The sequence below is a fragment of the Panthera tigris genome, chromosome B4 (genome assembly GCF_018350195.1).
Source record: "Panthera tigris isolate Pti1 chromosome B4, P.tigris_Pti1_mat1.1, whole genome shotgun sequence".
NCBI lineage: Eukaryota > Metazoa > Chordata > Mammalia > Carnivora > Felidae > Panthera > Panthera tigris.
Genome location: NC_056666.1, coordinates 88,816,590 through 88,842,847, shown reverse-complemented (window position 1 = coordinate 88,842,847; position 26,258 = coordinate 88,816,590). Strand labels below are relative to the sequence as shown.

At 39.2% G+C, this 26,258-nt stretch overlaps 1 protein-coding gene and 1 long non-coding RNA gene across 8 annotated transcripts in view; one reads left to right on the top strand and one right to left on the bottom strand.

Annotated features, from left to right (window-relative positions):
• The window catches only part of LOC122240384, a 119,155-nt gene that overhangs the window by 42,528 nt on the left and 50,369 nt on the right, over positions 1 to 26,258 (bottom strand). For all 4 annotated transcript variants that reach the window (XR_006220034.1, XR_006220033.1, XR_006220032.1 and 1 more), the window contains exons 3-4: positions 22,816 to 22,921; positions 20,856 to 20,934 (exon numbers count right to left, since the gene is read on the bottom strand). This is a non-coding gene — a long non-coding RNA (uncharacterized LOC122240384). The remainder of the gene's footprint in view (positions 1 to 20,855; positions 20,935 to 22,815; positions 22,922 to 26,258) is intronic.
• The window catches only part of CB4H12orf56 (chromosome B4 C12orf56 homolog), an 83,262-nt gene that overhangs the window by 38,565 nt on the left and 18,439 nt on the right, over positions 1 to 26,258 (top strand). For 2 of the 4 annotated variants that reach the window (XM_042992676.1, XM_042992675.1), the window contains exons 4-6: positions 10,269 to 10,677; positions 15,405 to 15,475; positions 20,933 to 21,077. In XM_042992676.1, the coding sequence (XP_042848610.1) occupies positions 10,269 to 10,677; positions 15,405 to 15,475; positions 20,933 to 21,077 (625 nt within the window). The remainder of the gene's footprint in view (positions 1 to 10,268; positions 10,678 to 15,404; positions 15,476 to 20,932; positions 21,078 to 26,258) is intronic. The other 2 variants (XM_042992678.1, XM_042992677.1) reach the window with 2 other exon arrangements.

Below are 26,258 nucleotides of genomic sequence, written 5' to 3'. Positions count from 1 at the left end.
TAAGTAAAAGGGAGCTCCATAAGCTGCAGAACCTGAAGTATGATTCTGTTGCACACCTTAAGTATCTAGACGTTAGGAGGAGGAGGGGAGCACAGGATCCGAAGAGCTGCAAGTCAGGAGAAATACTGGCATGGAGAAGATGAGTGTGGGTTGGGGACCTGAAAGGTCATGGCAAGGGGGAAATATCCAAGTTAGGAAAACATTGCAAAACACTATAAAGGAAACATGAAGCCCTAATTGGGAAGTGTCCACAAAGCTGTGCTTTTCCATACAGTGCATTAACTTAGGTTATTGAGGGGAGGGGGGTGTTTTTCCACTGCACTTTCTTTCAGTAACCTTTTCTTATTAAACAAGATGACCTACAAAATCTCTTCTAAACCCGAATTTCATTATTGTAACTTCCTTTCTCACACGAAAAAAAAAACTTGGCTTAGGAAGATGGATGCATAGATACGTATTGGTTGATCGACTGATGTATTTGTTTATTTATTACTAAGAACACATCACCAATTTACAGAATTTTAACTTTACGACCAACTATTCTGGACAAGAAAACTGGTGGAAACTTGGCTACAGTAACTAGCTCTCTTAAAGGTTTTTAAAGTTTAAGGAGTTACCTTCAGAAATGATCTCTTGTGTTCCTGTCAGTGTTCTCAAGGCTTTGGAGGTTCTGATTATATTTGAAGCTGGAACATCAGGAAAACTTAACTGGCTAAGACAGGACTGACCAGTAAGTGTTCTGTTCTGCATTGCAAACCTTAGCTCAGAAAGCACTCTGAGACCCCTTGTAATGCTGGGAGTCGGGGAGGGGCCAAAGAGCTTGAACCACTGAATCCCTCACCAGGGTTTCTCAGCAGAGTGCTGTCTGGCATTTTGTGTGGGACCCCTCGTTGTCATGCAGAACACCTGCCCATTGTGGGATTGGAGCGTCCCAGGCTCTTGTCCACCAAGTGCCTGTAACACTCTCCATTCATTGTGGCAACCACACATTTCCACTGGAACCACCCCTGCTACTTCCATCTATTGGCAAAGCTTGTTTGTATTTCCCCCAACCTCTTTCTCCCTTCTCTCTGCAATCCTCTCTCTCACCTTCCCTAGTAAGCATCCTTGCTCTTCCTAGAAATTCTGTGCGTGGGTTTTCATTGACACCCCAGTGTGATAACGTAATAATACAAATCTAAGATGGTTCCTCCTTAGGGGCACCTGGGTGGCTCAGTTGGTTCTGTCGGTTCAGTGTTGGACTTCGGCTCAGGTCATGATCTCAGGGTTCATGAGTAATAGCCTCACCTTGGGCTCTGTACTGACAGTTAGGAGCCTGCTTTGGATTCTGTTTCCTTTTCTTTCCACCCCTCTCCTGCTCATGCACACATGTGGTGGCTGTCTCTCTCTGTCAAAATAAATAACTAAACTTAAAAAAATAAAATAAAATGGTTCTCCTTTCAGTGGGACTTCTATTTTAGTAGGCATGGAAACCAGAAGCTCAAGGAGAAAAGCTTTATTAGTATTTTGTTTTATTGAGGTTACACTGACACACAGTAAAGTGCAATGAAGTATACAGTGTGATACATTTTATCATATGTATCACCATAATCAACATCTGTTGCTCCCTGGCTGCACTGTGGCCTGCAAACTTTGTCAAGGCAGGAAGCTGGAGCAGTTGTTAGGTCTCACCTTGTTTGTTTTCCTACCTCTCAGAGATGACTGTCTTTGTTGTCCAGTGTCTAGCGTCTTTTTAACAACATTTCTTTTTAAAAAATATTTATTTATTTTTGAGAGAGAGAAAGAGAGAGCATGAGAGCGAGCACAATGGGGGAGGGGCAGAGAGAGAGGGAGACATAGAACCTGAAGCAGGCTCCAGGCTCTGAGCTACTATCACAGAGCCCGATGTGGGGCTCGAACTCAAGAACCATAAGATCATGTCCAGTGTCCAGGGTCTTAAAAGCTGTTTTTATTTTTTTGTACGTTTTTCCCCCCAGTTTCTTTTTCCTTCCTTCCTTCCTTCCTTCCTTCCTTCCTTCCTTCCTTCCTTCCTTCCTTTTTCTTTCTTTCTTTCTTTCTTTCTTTCTTTCTTTCTTTCTTTCTTTCTTTCTTTCTTTCTTTCAGGTGAGAGGGCATATCTAGTCCCTGTTACTCCATCCTGTCCTGGAACAGAAAAAAACAACCAAACAACTAGTAGAATTTTAATCTTTACACTAGTATATACGGAAGGGGATGTGGATTGGTTTCAAATCCTTCCTGGAGCCAGGGATAGCTGCAGAATTTTCATAAAAGATATTCCATCAAAGAGTGCAGCAGAAGATGGGGGTGGTTAAGAAACTTTTCTTCCTTTGGTTTTATGTGGTAGATGAATTTATTTTTGGTGGTTTGCTGGGGCTGGGAAGCTTAGGGAATGAAGGGCAGCAAAGCCTGCTCTCCCCTTGGCCTCTGCCTTTGGGAGCCTGCTGTTTTAAGGCCAATTCAACTTACCAACTCCAATTCCAGACTATAATAATGAAGAAACCGTGAAGCTCAGAAGGACCTCAATTATTGGACTTGCAAAGGCCCACTATTCTGCCTTTTACAGGAAGGTAAAACCACACCCTTTCAGGCAGCTTTTTCAACAAAGCTAATGTCCAAAACAGGTTAGTTAGAGAGTCAGTTCTATAGGAGAGCTCATTTCCCTAACTACCCCTGCTGTTTGAGGTTAGATGGGCTACGGGGCTTGAACTTGCTTGTCAGGGAGCCAGAATCTGGGATGCTCATTGCTGCTTCCTGGTGTTGTTGCTGCTTTGAGATGAATAATACCCTCTTTTATTTTTTTTTCTTACATTTATTTATTATTGAGAGAGACAGACAGAGAGAGAGAGAGAGAGAGAGAGAGAGCACACAATCTAAACCATGAGCAGGGGAGGGACAGAGAGAGAGAGTGGGGAGAGAATCCCAAGCAGGTTCCGCACTGTCAGCACAGAGCCCGATGTGGGGCTTGAACTCACGAACCTTGAGATCATGACCCGTGCCGAAATCAAGAGTGGGGCCCGTAACCAACTGTGCCACCCAGGTGCCCCGAGATGAGTATACACTCTTAACGCGTGCTGGCTGGGCCACGTGAGGAGATAGCGCAGAGCAGGGTGTGGGAAGAAAGCTCACCTGGGATAAGAGCAAAAATCTATGGTTTTTTCAAGTCTGGCCTCAAGTCAGAATCTCTCAAGGGTTCATGGCAAGTTCAGACTTCTGGCCTCCACCCCAGACTACTGAGTCCTAAGCTTTAGGGATGGGACTCAGCAGTCTGTTTTTGGTAGCTCCCGAGATGATGCTGTTAGCTAGCCACCACAGTTTAGGAAATCTTGGCCTAAACAGTCAACGTACTCCTGAATTACTGAGATTCCTGCGTTCTGTACCCAGGACATGTCTATAATCCCTCAACTTCTGTTTTCACTGCCAGTCCTCTGGTATAAGCAACTCTCCTCTCACCTGGATTTGCAACACCTCTCTCTGCTCTCCCCCATCTCCACTGTCCGTACCTGCTGTGGTTGGAATGTTTGTGTCCCTCCCAAATTCCTGTGTTGAAATCCTAACCCCCAAAGGTGATGATATTGGTAGATGGGCCTTGGGGCAGGGGGGTGGGGGGTGGGGTGCTTTAATCTTGAGGGTGGAGGCCTCATGAATGAGATTAGTGCTCTTGAGAAAGAGGCTCCAGAGAGCTCACTAGCCCCTGCCACCAGGTGAAGACACAGCCAAAAGGAACTGGCTGGGAACCAGGAAGAGTGTCCTTACCATAAGGCAAAGGCACCCTGATCTTGGACTTTCCAGCCTCCAAAACTGTGAGCAATACATTTTCTGTTGTTTATAAGCTACCCAGTCTGTGGCCTAACTGCTTTGAAAGTAGACCCAAACAAGCTAAGACAGTACCTCTCCACCCCTGTCTGAATCCATTACTCACCTTAAAGCCGAAATGATCTTTTTGCAAATGTCTCTTTGCCCCAAAAATAAAACTTTTCACATGTCTGAACAGCCCAGCACGCCCTGGCGTTTGCTTATGTCTCCAGCTTTATCTCAAGTCACTTTACCCCTTGCTTATCACACTGTCTAGAGCACCTCAAGCTTTTTCCACCGCAGGGCCTTTACACTTTATTTCCCCTCTTAACACTGCTTTTCATGTGGCTCACTCTTTCTCATCCTTCAGGTCTTCGCTTGAATGTCCACATCTCAAAAAGGTCTTGCCTGATCACCTGTCTGAAGTATATTACCCTCCATGGGTCGCCTGGGTGGGTCAGTTGGTTAAGCTTCCGACTCTTGGTTTCGGCTTGGGTCACGACCTCAGGATTTGTGAGTTCAAGCCCTGCATCAGGCTCTGCACTGACAGGGTGGAACCTGCTTGGGATTCTATATCTCTCTGCCCTTCCCCTGTTCTCTCTCTCTCTCAAAAATAAACAAACATAAAAAATGAGGTATACTATCCTCCAACAGATGCACACAGGTTTTATCAGAGTACTCCCTTTGTTTCATAGCACTTTTATAAACAATTACCTATCAATTGTTTATTGTCTGTCCTCCCACTAGAATGTGAGCCTCACAAGGACAGGGACCTAGGTATTCTTGCACACTGTATATTTCCAGTGCTTGGCCTAGTGTCTGGCATATAGTAGCTGCTTAATATTTGTCGAATGATTAATCGTGTTCTTTACGACCTAGCCTGGCTTGCATTATATAGGCTTGGGGAAGCATGATCTCATCTAAATCCATGTAATAACAAAGCATGTTTTGAAGGGGTTGATGCATTTCCAATGTTGCCCTAAGTGCTGTGACTTTAATTAGTTCTGGGAGGAGGGATCTCTCTGCTGTCTCATGGTACTAAGTGAAATTCCTGACATGACTTTCATAACTAGAAATACTGAGGGAAAGGCAATGCCACTGATAGCCATCCACATGCTCTCGGACTCAATATTCTTCATTCTACACTTTGGCATACGAATGCCCCAGTTTTTCTACACCACTCTGATAGTCTCATTATTTTCCTCTAATTTAGAAAAATAGGTTTCTTTCCTTTCCTTTTCTTCCTTCCTTCCTTCCTTCCTTCCTTCCTTCCTTCCTTCCTTCCTTCCTTCCTTCTTTCTTTCTTTCTTTCTTTCTTTCTTTCTTTCTTTCTTTCTTTCTTTCTTTCTTTCTTTCTTTCTTTCTTTCTTTCCTAAGTTTATTTGTTTTGAGAGAGGGGCGGGAGAGAGGCAGAGAGGGAGAGAGAGAATCCCAAGCAGGCTCTACACTGCCAGTGCAGAGCCTGAGGTGGGGCTCAACTCGCAAACTGAGATCCTGACAAAAGAAGCTTCTAATTAATGTTTGCAGTAGTTGTTTTAGTTTATTGTGGGGGTCGGAACTCTATTAGAAGTAACAGAAATCCAACTTAGGTTAAAAGGGGATTTTATTGGAATAACTGGGACCAGTCATATAGTTCAATGCTCATTCAACAGATGTATATAGAAATAGACATAAATACAGAGACAAATGTAGATTTGTCTACCTACCACTCTAATCTGGCATGCTTTAATTGCTGGGCTCTGTATTCAATTTTAATTATTATTATTATTTTTTATAAAGGTTTTCACTTTTTAAAACAACGTTTATTTATTTTTGAGAGAGTGCAAGCGGGAGGGGGTCAGAGAGAGAGGGGGACAGAGGATCCAAAGTGGGCTCCACGCTGACAATGGCAAACCCGATGTGGGGCTCAAACTCATGAACAGTTAAATCATGACCTGAGCTGAAGTCAGATGCTCAACCGAATGAGCCACCCAGGTGCCCCTTCACTTTTTTTTTAAAAGTTATTTATTTTGAGAGAGAGAGAGAGAAAGGGGGGGGGGAGGCACAGAGAGAGAGAGGAAGAGAGAGAATCTTAAGCAGGCTCCACGATGTCAGTGCAGAGCCCCATGTGGGGCTCAGTCTCATGAATGGTGAGATCATGACCTGAGCCAAAATCAAGAGCTGGACACTTAACCTACTGAGCCACTCAGGTGCCCCTGTATTCAATTTTAGATGTTCAGTAGTGAGCAAAGTCAGCAAAGGTCAGAAGCCAAACAGCAGAATGTAGGAATGGTTTGAGATTGAGGCACAGCTGGAACTGGGGACTTGAGTGGGCACAGAACTTTGTATTGTCTGATGTAGGTGGATCAGCCTCATTTTTTTCTCACTGAATACTATGTCTTTTGAGGCACAATAAACAAAGTTATTAAATTCACATTTTGCCCGTCTTAAATTCACATGTCACAGCTCCCATCACCAGATAAAAGCTAACTCACACACCTTGCATAAAATTTAAAAATCCTGGGAAGGTCGCTGATGCCTAGCTTGAATAAATGACTCACTGATGAAAAATGGCCACCACAGCCAAGAGGTCAGTCTTTAAAAGCACAACAGCTTCTGTGTGCTCCATGTGTGGAGGGAAGGAGTAGTTTCCAAATAAAGGGGCTGAGGAGGGAGCTAGGTCTGCTATCCATCCCATAGTTTTCTAGCACTATCATCTCCATGATTAAGCACAGGAGTCAAAAGCATAAACAAAGAGCAGGCTGGGATAAAAAACAGTAATTAGAGGACTAAAGAATGTTATCATGTGCAGAGCTTTGAAACACCTCTGAGGTGTAAAGTTTTAGGCCTAATTATGAGAAGCTGCAGGTCATAAGAAGGATGCAGTTACCTTGGGACATCAGACTTACATAAGTATGATTGCTTTTTAGGGCAATAGTAAACAACAGGTGTTTTAACACCTAAGGGATGGAAAACAGATTAGTGATCTCTGATAATGAGATTCAGTATTTAGGTTTCTCTGTCTTTAGTGTAGCTCTTCATTAGTGGATAGTTCTGTGTTCTCATATGCATTTTACAGGAGAAAACCCAAGGAGATATTTCAAGTAGAAACAGAGTACTGTGACCTACTTAAGAGTTCCCTAAAGCTGCAGGGGGAAAAAAAAGACTGCATATTGCTTGCGAGTGTAAAGAAACAGAGAGGAAGGCTGAGATCAATAGAACACTTTTACAGTGCCAGCTCAGAGGAAGATTTATACAAATTTAATTGAGTTCACCTTGAATAATCCATGAGGAAAAAGAAATTGTGCCAATGCTTAGCCCTCAGATTAGGTCTGGTTTGCCCGTACCCCCTAGGGTGGATTCTGATCTGAATTTACATCTATCTATAGCTTCTACTGATATTTGGCTATTGGAAATTTAAAAGGAGAGTTTCTAACCACAGTCCATGGCAAGTGAAAGGCTGAGCTTTTGGAGAAACTGATCTGTTTAATAAACAGAAGTAGAGGGGCACCTGGGTGGCTCAGTCGGATAAGTGTCCAACTTCGACTCAGGTCATGAGCTCATGGTTTTTGAGTTTGAGCCCCACATCGGGCACAGAACCTGAAGCCTGCTTCGGATTCTGTGTCTCCTTCTCTCTCTGCCCCTCCCCCACTTGTGTTCTGTTTGTCTCTCAAAAATAAATAAATGTAAAAAAAGAAGTAGACCTGACAATCCAATGAAATGAGAATGTGCTACGCCACTAGCAAAACAGAACAGGGGATAAAACCCAAGAACATGAACCTTATATTTTTCTCTAAGAAGCAACACTTCTTGATAGAAAATAGAGAAAGGGAGTTGTGCAATTTCTCTCTGTCTAGCACATAAACGTGCAAGTTCTGCAGCTACACTGGACCTCAAATCTGGACTGTGCCTTCGGTGATTTAACCTTCCCAGAGTTCACTCCTCACGAGTAGGATGGAGCTCCTGATAGTACCCTGCTCACAGGGATGATATGTGAGGTCTAAATCATGTACCTGTAAAGTGCTTAAACTGTGTGTGACGCTTAGCCCTTATTAAGACTTAGCTCTTTTGTTATTGCTAATTACCAGTATGTCAGCCACTGAGCAATAATTTATTCAGCATCCTCAGAATGCTTGATCAGCTTTGGGACAGAATAGCTTTCTTCTTTTCCACTGTCACTAATAACACTACTATATGTATGTATGTATGTATCCTGAGGCGGGGGGAGGGGGGGAGAAGGGCAGAGGGGCAGAGGAAGAGAGAACCTTAAGCAGGCTCCATGCTTAGTGCAGAGCCCATGATCCTGGAATCATGACCTGAGCTGAAATCAAGAGTTGGACACTTAACTGACTGAGCCACCAAGGCACCCCAATGCTACTGTATTTAAAAAATAAAAATGCTGTTGTACAATAATTTGGCACAAGGTACCATCTATATTAGTTTTCTAAGAATTTCTTGCACAGTAGGTTGTTATAATTCTATTGGAGGACCAGTCCCTTGTCTATGCAAATATACTATATGGGTAAGTATATGAATCCAGAATGTTTAGAAACTCAAGAGAAAGGATTTGATCAAGGCCTCCAGAAATAAGGGTTTTTATAAGTCTTTATGTCTTCATTCTCAAAATTGGCTCTGAAAACATTAAATAGATATATTCTTGTGCACATAATTTGCTCACAGCTTATCATTATTAACAAAGATTCATTGCTCAATTACACATTTATAAAAACATAAAGATCCATTTATTGAGCATTGGGGTGGAATCAATATTCATTCTTCTCCCCCATCACTCTCTTCCTCTTCCTTTTCCCTCCTCCTTTATGGACTTGTCTGAAAACTTCCCTGGGATAGATACTCAGGAGCAGAATTGCTTTGTTCATTCTATATATGAATTTGCTTGTTGGTTTTATTTATCTTTTTTTTTTTTTTTTTTTTTTAGAGCGGTGAGTAGGGGAGAAGGGCAGAGACAGAGAGAGAGAGAGAGAGAGAGAGAGAGAGAAAGAAAATCTCAGGCAGGCTCCATGCTCAGCACGGACCCAACACGGAGCTGGATCCCATGACCCTGGGATCATGGCCTGAGCTGAAATTAAGAGTCGGATGCTCAACTGACTGAGCCACCCAGGCACCCCTATTTTTTTAAGGGTTTTATTTTTAAGCCTAAGGGTTTGGCAAGGGGTGGCTGTTTAAGTGGGATGGAACTTGGATGAATAAATTGGAATGACCACTTTAGATGGGTGTGTGCACATGTACCTGCAACACTGAGCTGTGGGCTGGAACTCAACACAGTTCATAATCTTGTACAGATAATAAATGAATTTTATACCTGTTTTAAAGTTAATTTAAGGACTAATAAAAACAAAGTGGCTTTCCACTTTCATGAAGGTTCCAATCTAATAAGGGAGACAATATATTTTAGCATAAAATGATAAACCAGTAATTCAAGGCCATATAGGGTAATATTAATAGCTAAGCACCTACTGAGTGTTTCCAGTGTTACAAACACATTGCATGTATTTTCTTATTTGATCCTCACAAAAAATTTTTGAGATTGGTGCTATTATAGGTTCCTATTTTAAAATTGGGACATTGAAGCTTAGGTCAACCCAAGTCACATTACCCCTGAGGGGCGGAGCCACGATTGGAACTTAGATCTCATCATATCCTACAACTTCTTAGCCTCTACCACTTGCTTCCTCATGCAGCAGAGTAGAGGAATGGTCATGGTAAGGTGGAGAGTGGGCACGGTGAGGGTGGAACTCAGGATTGATTCTGAAAAATGTGCTGACACTATTGGAAAGACACTGGAAAAATCAGAGTATTAGCAAGATGTGAATCAGAAAAAAAAAACTTAAGAAATCTCACTTCAAAAAAAAAAAAAATCTCACTTAATATCTCCATGTGAATAATTTTTTCTTCATAGGATCCACCAGAATTGCCCAATGAAAGAAGAGTCAGGTTTCAAAAGCAGAATGAAAAGTTCTTACATTGGAAATGTTGGGGTTTGGTGAAGGACAGGCACAATACTTTAGATATAGAAAGTGCTTCTTTAAATGACATTGGGTACAGTTTTATTTCTGAAAGCAGAAAAGTATAATGAAGTATACCCTACCTCCACTAGGCCAATGGGTAAGCAAGTGAGGTTAAATCACTCCCTTCTCTTAATAAGCATTCCTTTTGGGGCACCTAGGTGGCTCATTTGGTTGAGCGTAATCTTGATTTCAACTCAGATCATGATCCCAGGGTCATGGGATGAAGCCTTGTGTTGAGCTCCATGCTGAGCATGGAGCCTGCCTAAAATTCTCTCTCTCCCTCTGCCCTCTCCCTTCCTCTCTCTCTCTTTCTAAAATTAAAAAAAAAAAAAAAAAAGTATTCCTTTTATGTGAAAATATTTACTTACTTTCAAAGTCTTAAACTGCTGCAATTGGGCCACCAGATTCCCTTTGTCCCTTACTGTTAAGTTATGAATATTATGTTTACCGCTACATTCTACCTGACAGGTACCACCAAGAGGTCAGCACACCATCCACAGACTCAACCTTGTGTCTTCCTTCAGACCTCAAGGAGCCGTCTCTTCATGGCCAAAGTGCCTTTCGACCCTTACCCACCCCCTCCAGGAGGAGCTGTCAATCCACATCAGCTACGGGAAAGGTTGTCACCTTGCCATCTTGCACAACCAACACGAAAGAACCCAAGGCACTGTCAGATCACAACGGTTCTCTAAGTGAAGTCCCTTTAAAGGGCAATGGGAACGGAAATGAGTTTTACTCAGGAAATTCCTCCCTGGCTTCCCCTTTACAGAGCAACCCAAACCTAGAGAAAAAGGCGTTGGAACTTCATTTGTACATTATTTCTACAACCTCATCGATATTTCTGCACTTAAAAAGTTCGTGGACCAATTATATTATAGTAAGTGTCCTCATAAGGTAACTTTGGCTGGAGTAATTTTTAAAGCCAACATGCCTTTCCTGCTTTCCAAAATTTAGCTTTGGAATTTAATAATATTATGAAAGACAAACACACTGGACAATTAAGGATATGATTCTGTTCAGGCTATTGCAAGATGGAAAATGCTTATTAATGAGTGTCTTAAAGAAACAGGGATGGACCAGGGGTTTTACAGAGGCAGGTAAACAAGGGAGTCTCCTGGCAATCATGGAGAAGGATGGACAAGGTCTTATCTTGGAATATTTGTGAGCAGGGTGGTCTTTTTCAGTTAGCTGGGATGTTTTCTCAACCATTTCTGCTTTTAGAGAGCACAGAACTCAGATAAAGTTCAACACTGTCAATATGTCTCTGTATTTCTTAGCTGAGCTATTGAAAGGAGGTTAATCAGGGTCATTGTCATAGGAGCAGATAATTTTGGAGTGATTTCCTCCAAAATAAGGTACTTAGAATTTTACCTTATTTTAGAAATGAGGAAAATGAATATTTTAGGTGACTTACTCAAGATTATATAGTAGGTTTAGAGACAGAGTCAGAACTCTCATGTGTAATCTTTTTATTACACAAGGATCAGTTTAAAAATAAGTAATTTATTACAGGAATAACATGATCCTTTTCAGTTATCTTCAGTGATATATAATTTTTACTACTGACCTTATAACACAATAATATTAAAAAATATGACAGGCTCTTTTCATTCAGAAGAAGCTAAGGAAGCAAGGGGTTTGATAAATGGCTAAAAACTGAAAGACTGCAGAACAGCTCAAGTTTTTTCTCATAGCATGGTTCAGAATGGTCAATTTTTAAATTACATGTCAAATGCTCAAAATTTCTCCTTAAATTCTTACTTTTATTATTTTTTTAATATTTTATTTTTAAATAATTTCTATACCAAACGTGGGCTTCAACTTACAACCCTAAGATCAAGAGTCACATGCTCCAGCAACTGAGTCAGCCAGGCGCTCCTAAATTTTTAAACAGCTTTCTCCAAATTAAGAATTTAAACAAATCTTAAATAGAGGGGGAAACTCTGATCTATTAATAGGAAGCCACATATGTTCTAATAGAAAAACCAAATTTTGATCTATCTAAATGTTTCAAAATGGCCGTTTATATTTCCCTGAATTGACTAACTCCGGGTTTTAGTACTCCTTTTTAATTCTGCAGCAGAGACATGATTGGGGCAAGTCAGACAGGCAAACTCATAGCCCTTCTGATAGTAAAAGCAGTAACAATAATGGACATGTATTAACAGGTAGGATCTGCTTTGATGCTTTCATATGTTAATTCATTTAATCTGCACACAACCCTAGGAGGTAGAACTGTTATTCTCATTCCATAGATGATGAAATTAAGGCACTGAGAAATTAAATGATGTACGCAAGTTTGCACAATTACTGTGGAGCCAAGATTTAATTTTTTTTCTATGACCATTGAAATAAATGTCAGTGGAGGGGGGTTATCTTTGAGTTGGTAGATGCTATCATTAAAAAAAATTTTTGTTTTGATGTTTATTTATTTTTGAGAAAAAGAGAGAGACAGAGCACTAGCTGGGGAGGGGCAGAGAGAGAGGGAGACACAGAATCCGAAGCAGGCTCCAGGCTCTGAGCTGTCAGCACAAAGTCCTATGCAGGTGGGAATGCAAGCTGGTGCAGCCACTCTGGAAAACAGCATGGAGGTTCCTCAAAAAACTAAAAATAGAACTACCCTATGACCCAGCAATTGCACTACTAGGCATTTATCCACAGGATACAGGTGTGCTGTTTCGAAGGGAGACATGCACCCCAATGATTATAGCAGCACTGTCAATAATAGCCAAAATATGGAAAGAGCCCAAATGTCCATTGATGGATGAATGGATCCATGATGGATGAATTTATGAATGGATAAAGAAGATGATTACTCAACAATCAAAAAGAATGAAATCTCACCATTTGCAACTACGTGGATGGACTAGAGGGTATTATGCTAAGTGAAATTAGTCAGAGAAAGAAAATATCATATGACTTCACTCATGAGGACTTTAATATACAAAACAGATGAACACAAGGGAAGGGAAGCAAAAATAATATAAAAACAGGGAGAGGGACAAAACAGAAGAGACTCATAAATATGGAGAACTGAGGGTTACTGGAGGGGTTTTGGGAGGGGGGATGGGCTAAATGAGTAATGGCACTAAGGAATCTACTCCTGAAATCACTGTTGCACTATATGCTAACTAACTTGGATATAAATTAAAAACAAAATACAAAATAAAATTAAAAACAAAAAAACAAAGTCCTATGCAGGGCTCAAACTCACAAATGGTGAGATTATGACCTGAGCCGAAGTTGAATGCTTAACCGACTAAGCCACCCAGGTGCCCCAATAGATGCTATTATTAAAAATGTTCCATCCCTTAGGGTGCCTGGGTGGCTCAGTTGGTTGGGCGTTCGACTTTTGACTTTGGCTCAGGTCATGATCTTGCAGTTTGTGGATTCGAGCCCACTGTCGGGCTTTGCATTGACAGTGTGGAGCCTGCTTGGGATTCTCTCTTCCTCTCTCTCTGCCCCTCCCCTGCTTGCGTGCACTCTCTTTCTCAAATAAATACACTTAACATTAAAAAAATAATGTTCTATCTCTTGAAAGATGGAAAATGGGCAAGCAAATATTTCATACATATGATGAATCAGGTTAGCATTCATTCTAGTAAAAATAAAACATTAATTCAATATAAATATTTAGAAAGTTATGACTTTTGTGACACCGTTTCTTTCATCATGTTATTCTTGGTGATACTTCCATAAGTTTTAGGAAATTAAAAAACAATAATCTCCTAAATCAGTCAGATGTATCTTGGCTAACTGATCTCTTGTGCTTTGAGATCTAGAATGATTATTCACATTGAGGTAGGGAAATGCTACCGGGAAAAAGGAATGGACATGTTAACTCTCTCTGTATTTTCGGGGAAAATAAACCTAAACCATCCAGTGAGAAATTAGCACTCATTCTGATTTTAAGGGTTTCCAAAGAGCCAAGTCTCCTTCAGTGATCCATTTTATCTGTAACTTTCACCAAAAATAATTACATCTGAGTTCTTTAGCATCTCAAATTCTACAGAAACAATACATGGCAATTCTTTGCCATTTATATGTTGTGAAGATAGGTGCCAGAAAGCTAAATAACTAAGGAATATCCCCAAATTAAAATTCTAGATTTAAGGTAACCATTCACATTTAGAAAGGAAAAAAAGACAGCTTTTTTTTTTTCCTTAACTTAAAACAATGACAAAAGTAGTTAAGAACAGGGGTGCCTGGCTGGCTCCGTTGGTAGAACATTTGACTCTTGTTCTCAGGGTCCTGAGTTTGAACCCCACACTGAGTATAGAGATTTCTTTAAAAAAACAAAAGTAGTGGGGCGCCTGGGTGGCTCATTGGTTAATCGTCTGACTCTTTGATTTCAGCTCAGGTCATGGTTCAGCTCCTTTGCTCATGCTCTCTCTCTCTCAAAAATAAGAATAAATAAACATTTTTAAAAAATAAATAAAAAACAAAAGTAGTGAGAAAAAGCACATACTTACCCCACCCACTCACCATCCTGCTCTGATATTAAGGAATAAGAAAGGGGTAAGTTTGTTTGGAGTTGTAAATCAGCAACGTTTCAGAAATTCTTTCGAACCTGTCTGTTAAGCCTTAACATAAAATAAAAGATTATTTAGAGGACTTGCTGAACACTACATACCAACTTATTTTCAAGACCCAGAATGAATGGAAAATGGCAACACTAAAGATTTGAGGGAAAAAATAACCCTATTAATAGGGGAATAGTTAAGAAAACTATTGTATAATCTATGCTATGAAATACTAGGTAATCATTAAAAAGATTGAAGTAAACCTATATATAAAGAAATGGAAAATTGTCTACCATATATTAAGTGAAAAAAAAGTTCCAGATTAACATATGTGATGTAATTTAGCCAGTACTAAATATATATTATAAAAAGATATCATCTAATATGTATAAGATGTATGTCTTTTGTTAAGTTTATTTACTTTGGGAGAGAAAGAGGGTGCACTTGTGTTTGAATGCACACTAGTGCAGGAGGGGCAGAGAGAGAGGGAGGGAGAGAGAATTCCAAGCAGGCTCTGCGCTGTCTGCCTCAGAGCCTGCCTCCGGGCTCGATCCCACGAACCTTGAGATCATGACCTGAGCTGAGATCAAGAGTCAGACGCTTAATGAACCGAGCCACCCAGGCGCCCCTATAGATGTATGTTATAATTAATATGTTTTTATATACCTGAAAGGATATAAACCAAACTGATAATAATATAGTAAGGTACTTTGTTGTTGCTGTTGTTTTTAATTTCAGTATAATTAGCATACAGTGTTATATTAGTATCAAGTATATAGTAAGGTACTTTGACTACTGGGATGGGAGGATTAGGGAGAGACATGGAACTTTTATCTTTTGTTTATGCATTTTTGTACTGTTTGATTTTGATAGATAATTTCATTTTATAATGAGCAAGTGTCATGTTTAAAATTATTAAAAACTATATAAGGAAACAAATACTCTGTGGTATTATTTACATAAACAAATCATGTACTATAGCATGGATTAAGGAATAGATATACAGTATTGACTAAAAGTAGGAGAAATTGATTTTCAGTAAACAAAGATTCTAACTATTCCCACTTTTTTCCTCTTTCAGAAAGCTACTCTTTTACAAGACCCCCTACGTGCTGGTGAGCTCAGTCCTATCGGAAGTCAAAAGCCATATAGGTAAGGAGTGATGATATGCTAGAGTTGCGTGGGGGACTGTTCCCTCATCGCTGCCTCTCGTAACTCCATGTGTTGCTGACCAACTCTCTGCCCTGAATTTTAGGTCTGCAAACATAATTGCCCACTGGCCATCACCTCTTGTAGGTCTTAAAAGAACTTTAAAGTCAGTATATTCAGAACAGAGCTCAGCATCTTCCTTCTGGGACTGGACCTTCCTCTTGTGTTCCCTAACACAGGGCCTGATGTTGTTATCCCCAGATCACCTAAGCCAGAGTCCTGGAAGTCATCCTTACCTTCTCTTTCCCCTACACCACCACCCCCACACCCAGCCATTCACCACATGATTTATTGCTTTTCTCTAATATATTTGGATAACATCTACTTCTTTGACTGTCACATACTCAGCCCAATTACCTTTGTTCTGAGCTCCTCCAGTATTTTCCTAGCTGGCTTCTGCCTTCACTCTCTAAACCATTCTCCATAACAACAAAGAAATCTTTCGGAAGCACAAATTCGATCATGTAACTCCCTCCCTTAAAGTCTTTGAATGGCTCTCCATTGCCTTTAGAAAAAGGTCTAAACTTTACAGCAGCTTATAAAGATCTTTCTGATGTGTCTTTTCATCTTTCCATCTTCAACTGTTGTGTCCCCTCAACTCCTGCCCTAACCTCCTGATCCAAATGATCTCACAGTTCTCAGAAGGCTCCCTGGTTTTTTTGTTTGTTTGTTTGTTTTTTCCTCTATCCTGGAACCCTACTCTCTATTCTTCTTCTCCTTCATGAATAACTTCAACTCATCAAGACTTAGCTTGCTATCCCTTTCTCTAAAAATCATTTCTCAGAACTACATTAGGAGGGGCCCCTCTAGAACATTCTGTGCTTACCATCTTTTAGGACTCAACAGCCTATCTTATGATTGCTTATTTGATTATGTGCTGCCCTATTATGTACTATGCCCCTTAAGGGCCAAGACTGTACCTTGATCATTGGCACACAGTAGGCTGCCTTTATGGAATGAATGAATAAATTGTTAAAACAATTAAACATGAATCTGATTTAAAGTGTGGGTATATTAGCTTTCAAAAGGAATGCGGTCCTGACACATGTGGCAAGATGGATGAACCTTGAAGAAATTATGCTAAGTGAAAGAATCCACACATAAAAGGACAAATATTGTATGATACCACTTACTTATAGGAGGCATTGAGAATAGGCAAATTCATAGAAACAGAAAATAAAAGAGAGGTTACTAGGAGCTGAGGGGAGAGGGAAATGGGGACCTACTGTTCATTAGTACAGAGTTTCTGTTTGGGAAAATGAAGAAGTTCTGGAAATGGATAGTAGTGATGGTTATACAACACTGTGAATGCACTTAATTTGTATACCTAAAAATGGTTACAATGATAAATTTTATGTTATATATATTTTATTTCAGTTTTAAAACAGGTAAGGTGTGTGTATACGTGTTTACGGGAATAGATAAAACAAGATTGGCAAAATGTTAAAAATTATTGAATCTAGGTGATAGATGGGGTTTCTTATACAATTTTCTCCATTTTTGTGTATGTTTAAAAATTTCTATAATAAAAGTTTTAAGAAGGCTTAAGAAACATAATAAGCAAATATAACAAGTATCTTATTTATATCTTGATTTCAACAAACCAAAAATAAAAGACATTTTTTAAATAAGTTTTTTAGTTTATTTATTTATTTTGAGAGATAGAGAACAAGGGAGGGACAAAGAGAGAGAGAGAGAGAGACAGAATCCCAAGCAGGCTCTGCACTGCCAGCATGGAGCCCACCATGGGGCTTGAACCCATGACTGTGAGACCATGACCTGAGCCAAAATCAAGAGTCCGATCCTTAACTGACTGAGCCACCGAGGCGCCCCTAAAAAGACATTTTTAAGACAATGGAGGACATCTGAATGTGGACTGGGTATTAGCCCATAGCAAAGAATTATTGATAATTTTGACAGATGTGACAATGATGATTTTGTAAGAAAATGTTTATTTTGAGGTATGTTCTGAGGTATGTAGGGGTAAAGTAAGGATGTTTGTGATTTAGTTTTTAAAAGATGGTAATACAGACAGCTTAGAATTTCTATGTTTTCATATGTTTACTGCAAAAAAGTATCAGTTTTAATTTTAGTGCTTTATTTAAAGTGGTTTTAAAACTAACTGGATAATAAAATAGGCTTTATCTCTCTGTATGTGTGGCTTGAAATTTATCCTTGAAGGCCAGAAAGAGAGTTGAGTTCTACCACTCTCTTGACTCATGAAAAGCATATTTCTTACAAAGTTAATTCCCGAAGGCAACACATTTAAAATGCAGTGATTTAAAATGCACTATGAAGAATGTGGTCTATGTACAAGATATATAAGACAGGTCTCTGCCTGCAAGGCACCTTCAGTTTAAAAGGAGTAAACATTCTTTGGGTTTCAAATTAGAACTCTGTCACAAATGTGAGTCCTGTAACATCATGGATGTATAGGGACCATTGTGAACATACACACAGTGCTTCTGAGATAATGTATGAAAAGCCTTTTCCAGCTGTAAATCATTATAAAAATGTATTATTTATGTAGAATATCCCCTCCAAAAATGAAAACATATGGGAAAAATAGAGCTTATCATTAGATCAAGAATCCTTCTTGCTACATTATTTGAGTGAATTTATATTTTCTAGCTGATGAAAATATAGAATATCTGTTAAAATTAATGTAACATTTCCCCTTATTCCTAAATTGAATAATGGAGTCTTCTGGCGCTAGACTTTTTATTATTTAAATTAGCCAAGTAAAGTTTATCATCATCTATGTAAAAACAAATATTCTGGGCAGAGAAACTGTGATTATATCAATGTCTCTACAGAAATATAGACTCCTGAATCTAACTTGTATTTATGATGTATATGAGACCTCAATTTACATATGAATTGATTTTTAGTATGAAGAGATTAGTGTGTTTTTTCTTATGAAAAAAAAATTTTTGTAAGTTTGGTATTTCAGTCTATTATCATAGGTGCCAAAGGAAAAAAAACTGTCCCTATGTGAATCTCAGCAAATTGTCGACTAATGGGAAAAATAGGAAAGTCAATTGGAAAGTAATTCTGCTGGTATGCTTTCTGAGCTTGTGGTTTTCTAAGCTCACTTGTTTGTGAAAACTACATTTCTGCTGTTTTTGGAGTTCTCAGAGAACACAGGGATTTTATAGTATTTTTTAAATGAAATGGGATTGTAATTAGAAGTGGATGTATAGGGAAGTGGGGTCTCAAAGCTCATTCGTATTTTATTTACAAACTATTTATTAAATATTTACTGTGTGCTAAGCACATGTAGTAACCAAAGTATCAAAATGATGGGGTATGTATGATAATACCTATTTTACAGATGGGAAACTGAGGCACACAGAGAGTAGGTAACTTGCCCATGGTAATTACTCAGGTAAAGAGAGGCAGATTTAGAATCTGAACCCCATATTTATAATCATGTTCTTCTGCCTCTGACTTCTACCCCTGAATTCTTGATCATTTCTCTTGCAGACTCTCCACTGGAAAAGGACTGTTTTTCAGGAAGTCTTCCTGTTTTTGTTACTAAGAGAGGCTCAGTGATTGGATAGAAGAGAAAAGCATAGTGTTTTTAAATAAAAGGGGAGGTAGTAGGCAAGAGCCAAGATTCCGTGCAGTAGTATTGGGATAAATGGCTGGTATTAAGGTTGGAGTAGGTGGTAAAAATATTTTTACTTTGGGGTTCCTGGGTGGCTGGGTCTGTTAAGCGGCCGACTTCGGCTCAGGTCATGATCTCGCAGTTCATGGGTTGGAGCCCCACGTCGGGCTCTGTGCTGACAGCTCAGAGCCTGCAGCCTGCTTCGGATTCTGTGTCTCCCTCTCTCTCTGCCCCTCCCCTGCTTACGCTCTGTTTCTCTCTGTCTCTCAACAAGTGAATAAAAATGTTAAAAAAGATTTTTTAAAAATATTTTGACTTCAAGTCAGAAATTTTAGGAAGTTTCCACTGACCTACACAGAATATGAAACATCTCTTCTACCACTACTTTGCACCCTGCTCTTCTGAATCACTAGTTGTATGAACTTGGACAGGCTACTTAACCTTTCTAACATCCCATAAATGTAACAGTAATTCCCAGCCATACCCCCTTCGTGGGACTGCATGAGCTAGTCCATGAAAAGTGCCCAGGACAAGTACACGATCACAACAATGGGGCAAAAGATATATAATATATATATATTAATTATATTATATAATTAAATAAATACATATTATACAATTAAATAAATATAATTATATTTATATATTAATATATAATATATAACACATATATAATATATAACACACATATATAACATATAACATACATAATACATATTATATATTATACATATAATATATAATTATAATATATAATACAATATATAACATATAATGTAATAAACATAATAAATATATAATATATAATATATGTATATTATATATGTGTGTTATGTATAATATATATAAATTATATATGTGTGTTATATATATGTTATATATATTATATATACATTATTTATAATATATAAGACATGTGGGAAAAGTGCTATAGGAGAGGGTCCTCATTCATGCTGGAATTAGGGAAGGCTTTAAGGGGGAGGTGTTACTCTCTTCAGCAAAGCCAGCTTTTCCTGAAGTATCGAACGTATGCAGGTCAGTGACAAGAGATGAATGCATGTGGTACTCTGACATGGCAAGAAATAACTTTGAATTCCACAGTGGAACAGTGATTGCTTTTCCAACTAGTCCAGTCTCATTAGGGAGAACCTCTGGGCTTGGTGCCCAAAGCGGGAGCTCTCTGAGACATGCTCATCTGCCTTTTTGTCAAAGAGAGAGCAGGCCTCAGGCTGGGAATGTGGCGCATCAATGTAGAATCTGTGTTGCTTCCCTGATGTTTTTACAGTTACCTGCTATTTATGGCACATGACACTGGTTCTCCTTGTAAAGTAGTGATACAAAGTTTTCTTTGTGAATAATCTCTCTCTCTGTCTCTACACACACACACACACACACACACACACACACACACACAAAGGGAGTTGATTTAAAGAAAAAATATTAAGCAAATAATACTCCATTTGGCTCAGGCAGTATGGTAGATGGTATGTAGCAAACTCCAAGCTAGACTATGAAAGAGAGACAGAAGTTTGCTAGGGACACTGAGAGCATTGCTGACGTGGATACAGCTTGAGTAAAGGGGCACGGGCAAAAGTATGCCTGGAGAGTTATAAATAGCTCAATCTGGGGAAAGCAAGGTCCATTACTAATGAGTAATAAAACTAGAAGCACAAAACTATATTAAAATTCCATTAGAAACAAAGTCTTACAAACCTGTCAATAATTGTTGATATTCTTCAACTGCCGTTTACCATTTTTTACATGGAAATTTTTTTCTTGTGTTTCTGTAGATCTGAGGAGAAAATTAAGCACTTCAGTCAACTTAAATCTGAACTTTTCCTTAAAGACAATACGTTGAGGAAGATACTTTGTCTAATTACAGAACTTAAAGTAGCAGCCCAGAAAAACTTCATTCTGAAAAGGCTTTTCTGGAAAGTAGGTGTTTTGTTTTATTTTTAATCTTTGAAACTTGTTCCAGCTATTTATCGAATGCAGGATATTTGAGCATGTAGTAAAATACAAATAAATGTTGTCTTGTATTTGGAGGCTGTATTTTAAAATGTTGATGGAAATTTAATGCAATCATGACTCAGTATTTGAAATCTTGTGACGTAATCAATAATGTATATGTGTGTGTCGGAGGGGAGATGGGGAAAGAGAATGGTAGCAAAAAGTACCTTATGTGGGTTGGTTTGGCAACCACATGTATATGTGTGTGTTGGAGGGGGAGCTTCTGGGATGCAAGATGTATGGGTACAGAGAGTGAGATGAGAAAGTAGATTTTAAGAAGTTTTACCTTCAGGTAACCCTACAATATAAGTACAATTAAAACAAGTTACTTGTGAACGTAGGACTTTTTTAAAAAGGTGACTCCTGGGGAGTCAAATCAACCTAGCTCTCACTCAGCAAGTTATAGACTTACTCTGTAAGACTTACTTCAGTTTCATGGGCAGGTATTCAGAAGCCCTGGTGAGTACTGATATGGTGCTAACGAGGGGGTGAGCCCTGCCTCGGGTTGAGCTCCTCTTGATGGCTATATGTTGTATCCTAATTCTGGCCAGTGGTTTCAGAGTTGCCAACATTTTATTGAGCAGCTGTAAAGTGCACAGCTCCCCAGCCATACAAGACAGTCCTGGTCTTAGATTCGAAGGGCTTCACATGTAGGACGACCAACCATCCAGGTTTGCCCACACTTGGGTGACCAACTGTCACAGCTTGCCTAGGACTGAAGAAGTTCTCAGGATATGGGACTATGAGTGCAAAAGCTAGGATAGTCCCAAGCAAACTGAAATGGTTAATTACCCTAATTAGAGGGCGTATTAGCTGCATAGAATATTATGTCAAATGTCCCCCAACACTGAGACAGGCAACAATGATACTGTGCTACGTAAATGCTTGAACTGGATACACCCTGTTAGGAATATAACATCTGGGTCTTGACTCCAAAACTAAAGAGGATTGTAGAGAATATAGGGACAAGCATCGAAATGACCACACAAGGTGATTATGAACATGGAAATGCAGTTAATGTGAAAAGGCTAAGGAAACTGGTATTATATCACACCCAAATATAACTCTCCAGTCCATCCCACACGTGGTATCAGTTTAATCTGTAACTCTGATTTTGTGTCCTTGCGCACTCAAAAACTTGTGGCTCTCCCTTCGAAGTACAAACACGTTGGCTTTAGCATTTAAGGCTCTCCACTAAGGACTTCTGTCACAGATTCCAAATTTGGACAGGCATGGCCCATGCAAGGTGGGTTTTCAGGAAGGGCCAACATCTATATAGGGCAGGCACTGGGCAAACGAACCCAGCTGTAGATGCTCCCAGGGAAGGCACAGAGCACCGGCAGGGAGAGTGACCTCTACACAGAGAGTGTGCAAAAGAGATCAGGGCATTCCAGCACATGCGTAGGTTATACCCAAATGTCTGCAAAAACATTTGACACCAGGAAGATCTGCTTGTTGAGGGTCTGGCAATAGAGTGTTCATGGAATGAGGTAGGGGAGGTGGCAAGGATATAAAGATTGTCCAGAGTAAACCTAGCAGCTGGGAGAGGACTAGCAAAGGACTTCACACTGGGCTCACAGATGTCCACTTAGATAAACCAGACACAATCGGGGGACTGGATTTAAAGCAGATGTCTAGGTAGGAGAACTGAGGTACCACTTACAGGTTAGACTAGCAAGAAGGGTGTTGATGTTGAATATCAGAGCGTTGGCCTCGAGGTGTCTTCAGCATGTCCAATCTTCCAATGTTCCTGATGCAGATGGCCTTGGCTGTGGGGCCAAAGAAAGATACAAAGAAAGAGAATGAGGCTGGGCCTAACCCACTCAACCCCACACTTCCTTGCTTTCATCTCTTTCCTCTAAAAGCTCCAGCTTCGGGGGTGACTTGAACACCTTGTCCTTCCAGCCCCTCCTCGTTTCCCCTGCTGTTATCTCTAGGCTACTCTTTCTTCCATTTTCTCCTGTTAAAATCCTACCCATCCATTCTTCAAGGCTCAGCTCAAATGCCGTTCATCTGCCTTTCCTGTCATCCTCTATGGGGAACTTTGGAACCCTCCTCTTTCTCATCTGTTTTGGCAGTCCTGTACCATAGAACTTTCTTTGATGTTCTTTAATCTATGCTGTTCAATAAAGTAGCCACTAGCCACAATGAATGTGGCCAGTGGCTAGGGAAGTGAAATTTAAAAGAATGTTTATTTATTTTCAAGAAGGGGGGGGGGATTGTGAGTGGGGGAGGGGCAAAGGGGGGGGGGAATCCCAAGCAGGCTCCATATTGTTAGTGCAAAGCCTGACGCAGGGTTTGAACTCACGAACTGTAAGATCATGACCTGAACTGAAATCAAGAGTTGGATACTTAACCGACTGAGCCACCCAGGCGCCCCACCATTTTAATCGATTTAAATTTAAGCACTGCCATGTGACCAGTGGCTACTGTGTTGGACAATGCAGTTCTATGGTATCTCAGCACCTTCTAACAATTCAACAAATATTTATTACATGCCTGCTTAGGCCAGGAATGGGAATAGGCATTAGAAATGTGAGCATGAGTAAGACACAGTTCCTACCGTCAAGAATTAGCTCAGAAAGTCTCCTTTTTACTACAGTTTTTGGCAAATTTTTAAATTTACCCTTGTATGCCATAAGCTTCTTCAGGACAGGCATGTGTCTTACTCATCATCTTTGTATTCACCCTAAGGTCTAACGTGTGCCATGCGTATACCAGGTCCCATAATCAATTCGTATTGAACTGAAAGTTTATTGTCTTGTGAAAAAGTAACCTGATCAGAGATCTAGGAATAAAGCATTCATGTTCTGTTGCTTAACTGAAAATACTGCAGGGGCGCCAGGGTGGCTTAGTCAGTTAAGTGCTCAACTCTTGATCTCGGCTCGGGTCATGATCTCACAGTTGGTGAGTTTGGACCCTGCAATGGGCTCTGTGCTGACAGTGCAGAGCCTGCTTGGGATTCTCTGTCTCCCTCTCTGTCTGTCTCTATCACTCTCTCAAAAATAAATAGATACACATTAAAAAAAAGAAAATATTGCAGCCTTCTTTAATGTAATGTCCTTAGATGGATTAAAATAGGTCTTCTAATTCAGTTGTCAAAAATGAGAGGCCAAAATGAAGAGAGAGGGAAATAAAAGTTATATGGGCAGTCTCCCTATTTGTGGTCTCCCCACACTTAGTGGGGTACCTCGTTCTCCTCCCCACCATGCTACCAAGACCTGGTAGCCTTATGTTCTCTCTAATCCACAACCACAATCTTACATTCATTTATACAAAGTTAACATATATAACTAATAAAAGTCAACATTTTTATCTTCCTTTAGGAGCTTTTTTCTTTAAAGTTATTATGGCTTTAAGCTTAAGCCATTTCTCTTTTTATTAATTTTATTTATAATATTTATAATATTTATATTATTATAATATAAAATAAATTATATATAATATACATAATATATTTAAATATAATAATTATATTTAAATATAATAAATTATATATTATATATAATATAATATATTATATATTATTATGTATTATAATATATAATATAAATATAATATATAATAATATTTATAATATTATTTATTAATATTTATTTCTCTTTTATTTTTGCAACTTTGTGCTGGGCTCCCTGGTGAACATAAGGTTGTGTGAAACTTCCTCAGGAACCCACACTGGCGTGGGGAGATTAGAGGCATCTCAAATTTTTGGTTCCTGAGTAAGATGATAAAAAATCATACATATAATAGTTTCATATAAATAAAATTTTACAAATATATATAATTTTATATAAATATATTATGTACTATACACACACACACACACACACACACACACAATGTCCCCTTTTGAAATCAACTGTATGGGGTATAATTTTCTTTAAGGTAATCTTTTTTTTTTTTTAAACAATTTTCTTACAAGTAAATTTTAAATTATGAGAACATTTTTTCATAGGTCAACTAAATTGTAAGCTTTAGGATTATGGACACCATGTTTGTTTGTTTGCTTTGCTCAAGATATCTCATTACCTAGTACAGTTCCTGCTACATAGCTGATAATCCGTAGTTATGTGTTCAATCAATGAATGAGTGAATGAAAGAATTCTCTGTTCATGTTCCTTCCTAACCCTTTATTTTTTCTCCATGAAGTTTTTTTTTTCTCAACATTATTTTTTATTGTGGTACAATACACATAAACATAGAATTTACCATCTTAACCATTAAAAGAAAAAAATTTTAATGTTCGTTTTTGAGAGAGAGAGAGGGAGAGAGCACAAGCAGGGGAGGGGCAGAGAGAGGAGACACAGAATCTGAAGCAGGATTCAGACTCAGCTATCAGCAAAGAGCCCATGAACCGTGAGATCATGACCTGAGCTGAAGTCAGATGCTTAACGGACTGAGCCACTCAGGTGTCCCTATCTTAGCCATTTTTAAATGTATGGTCCAGTGATTTTAAGTAGGTCCTGCATACAGTTGGAGCCTCTCCAGAACTCTTTTCATCTTGCAAAACTGAAACTATACTCATCAAACAATAACTCCTCATTCCCCCACTTCACGCAGCCTCTGGAAACACCATTCTTCTTTCTACTTCTATGAATTTAACTTCTCTAAATATTTCATGTAAGTGGAACCATCCAGTATTTGTCTTTTTGTGACTGGCTTATTTTACTTATCATGTCTTCTAGGATCATCAATGTTGTAGCATATGTCAGAATTTGCTTCTTTTTAAGGCTGAGTAATATTCCATTTATGTATATAACACATTTTGCTTATCCATTCTCCATTGATGGATACTTGGGTTGCTTCCATGTTTAAGCTATTGTGAATATTACCATTATGAATATGGGTGTGTAAATACTTCTTTGAGACTCTTTCAGTTCTTTTGGGAGTGTACCCATTAGTGGGATTGCTGAATCATATGGTAATTCTATTTTTTTCTCTTTTAAAAAATGTTTTTATTTATTTTTGAGGGAGAGAGAGACAGAGCACGAGCTGGAGAGGGGCAGAGAGAGAGGCAGACACAGAATCTGAAGCAGGCCCCAGGCTCTGAGCTGTCAGCACAGAGGCCAATGTGGGGCTTGAACTCACGGAGTGTGAGATCATGAC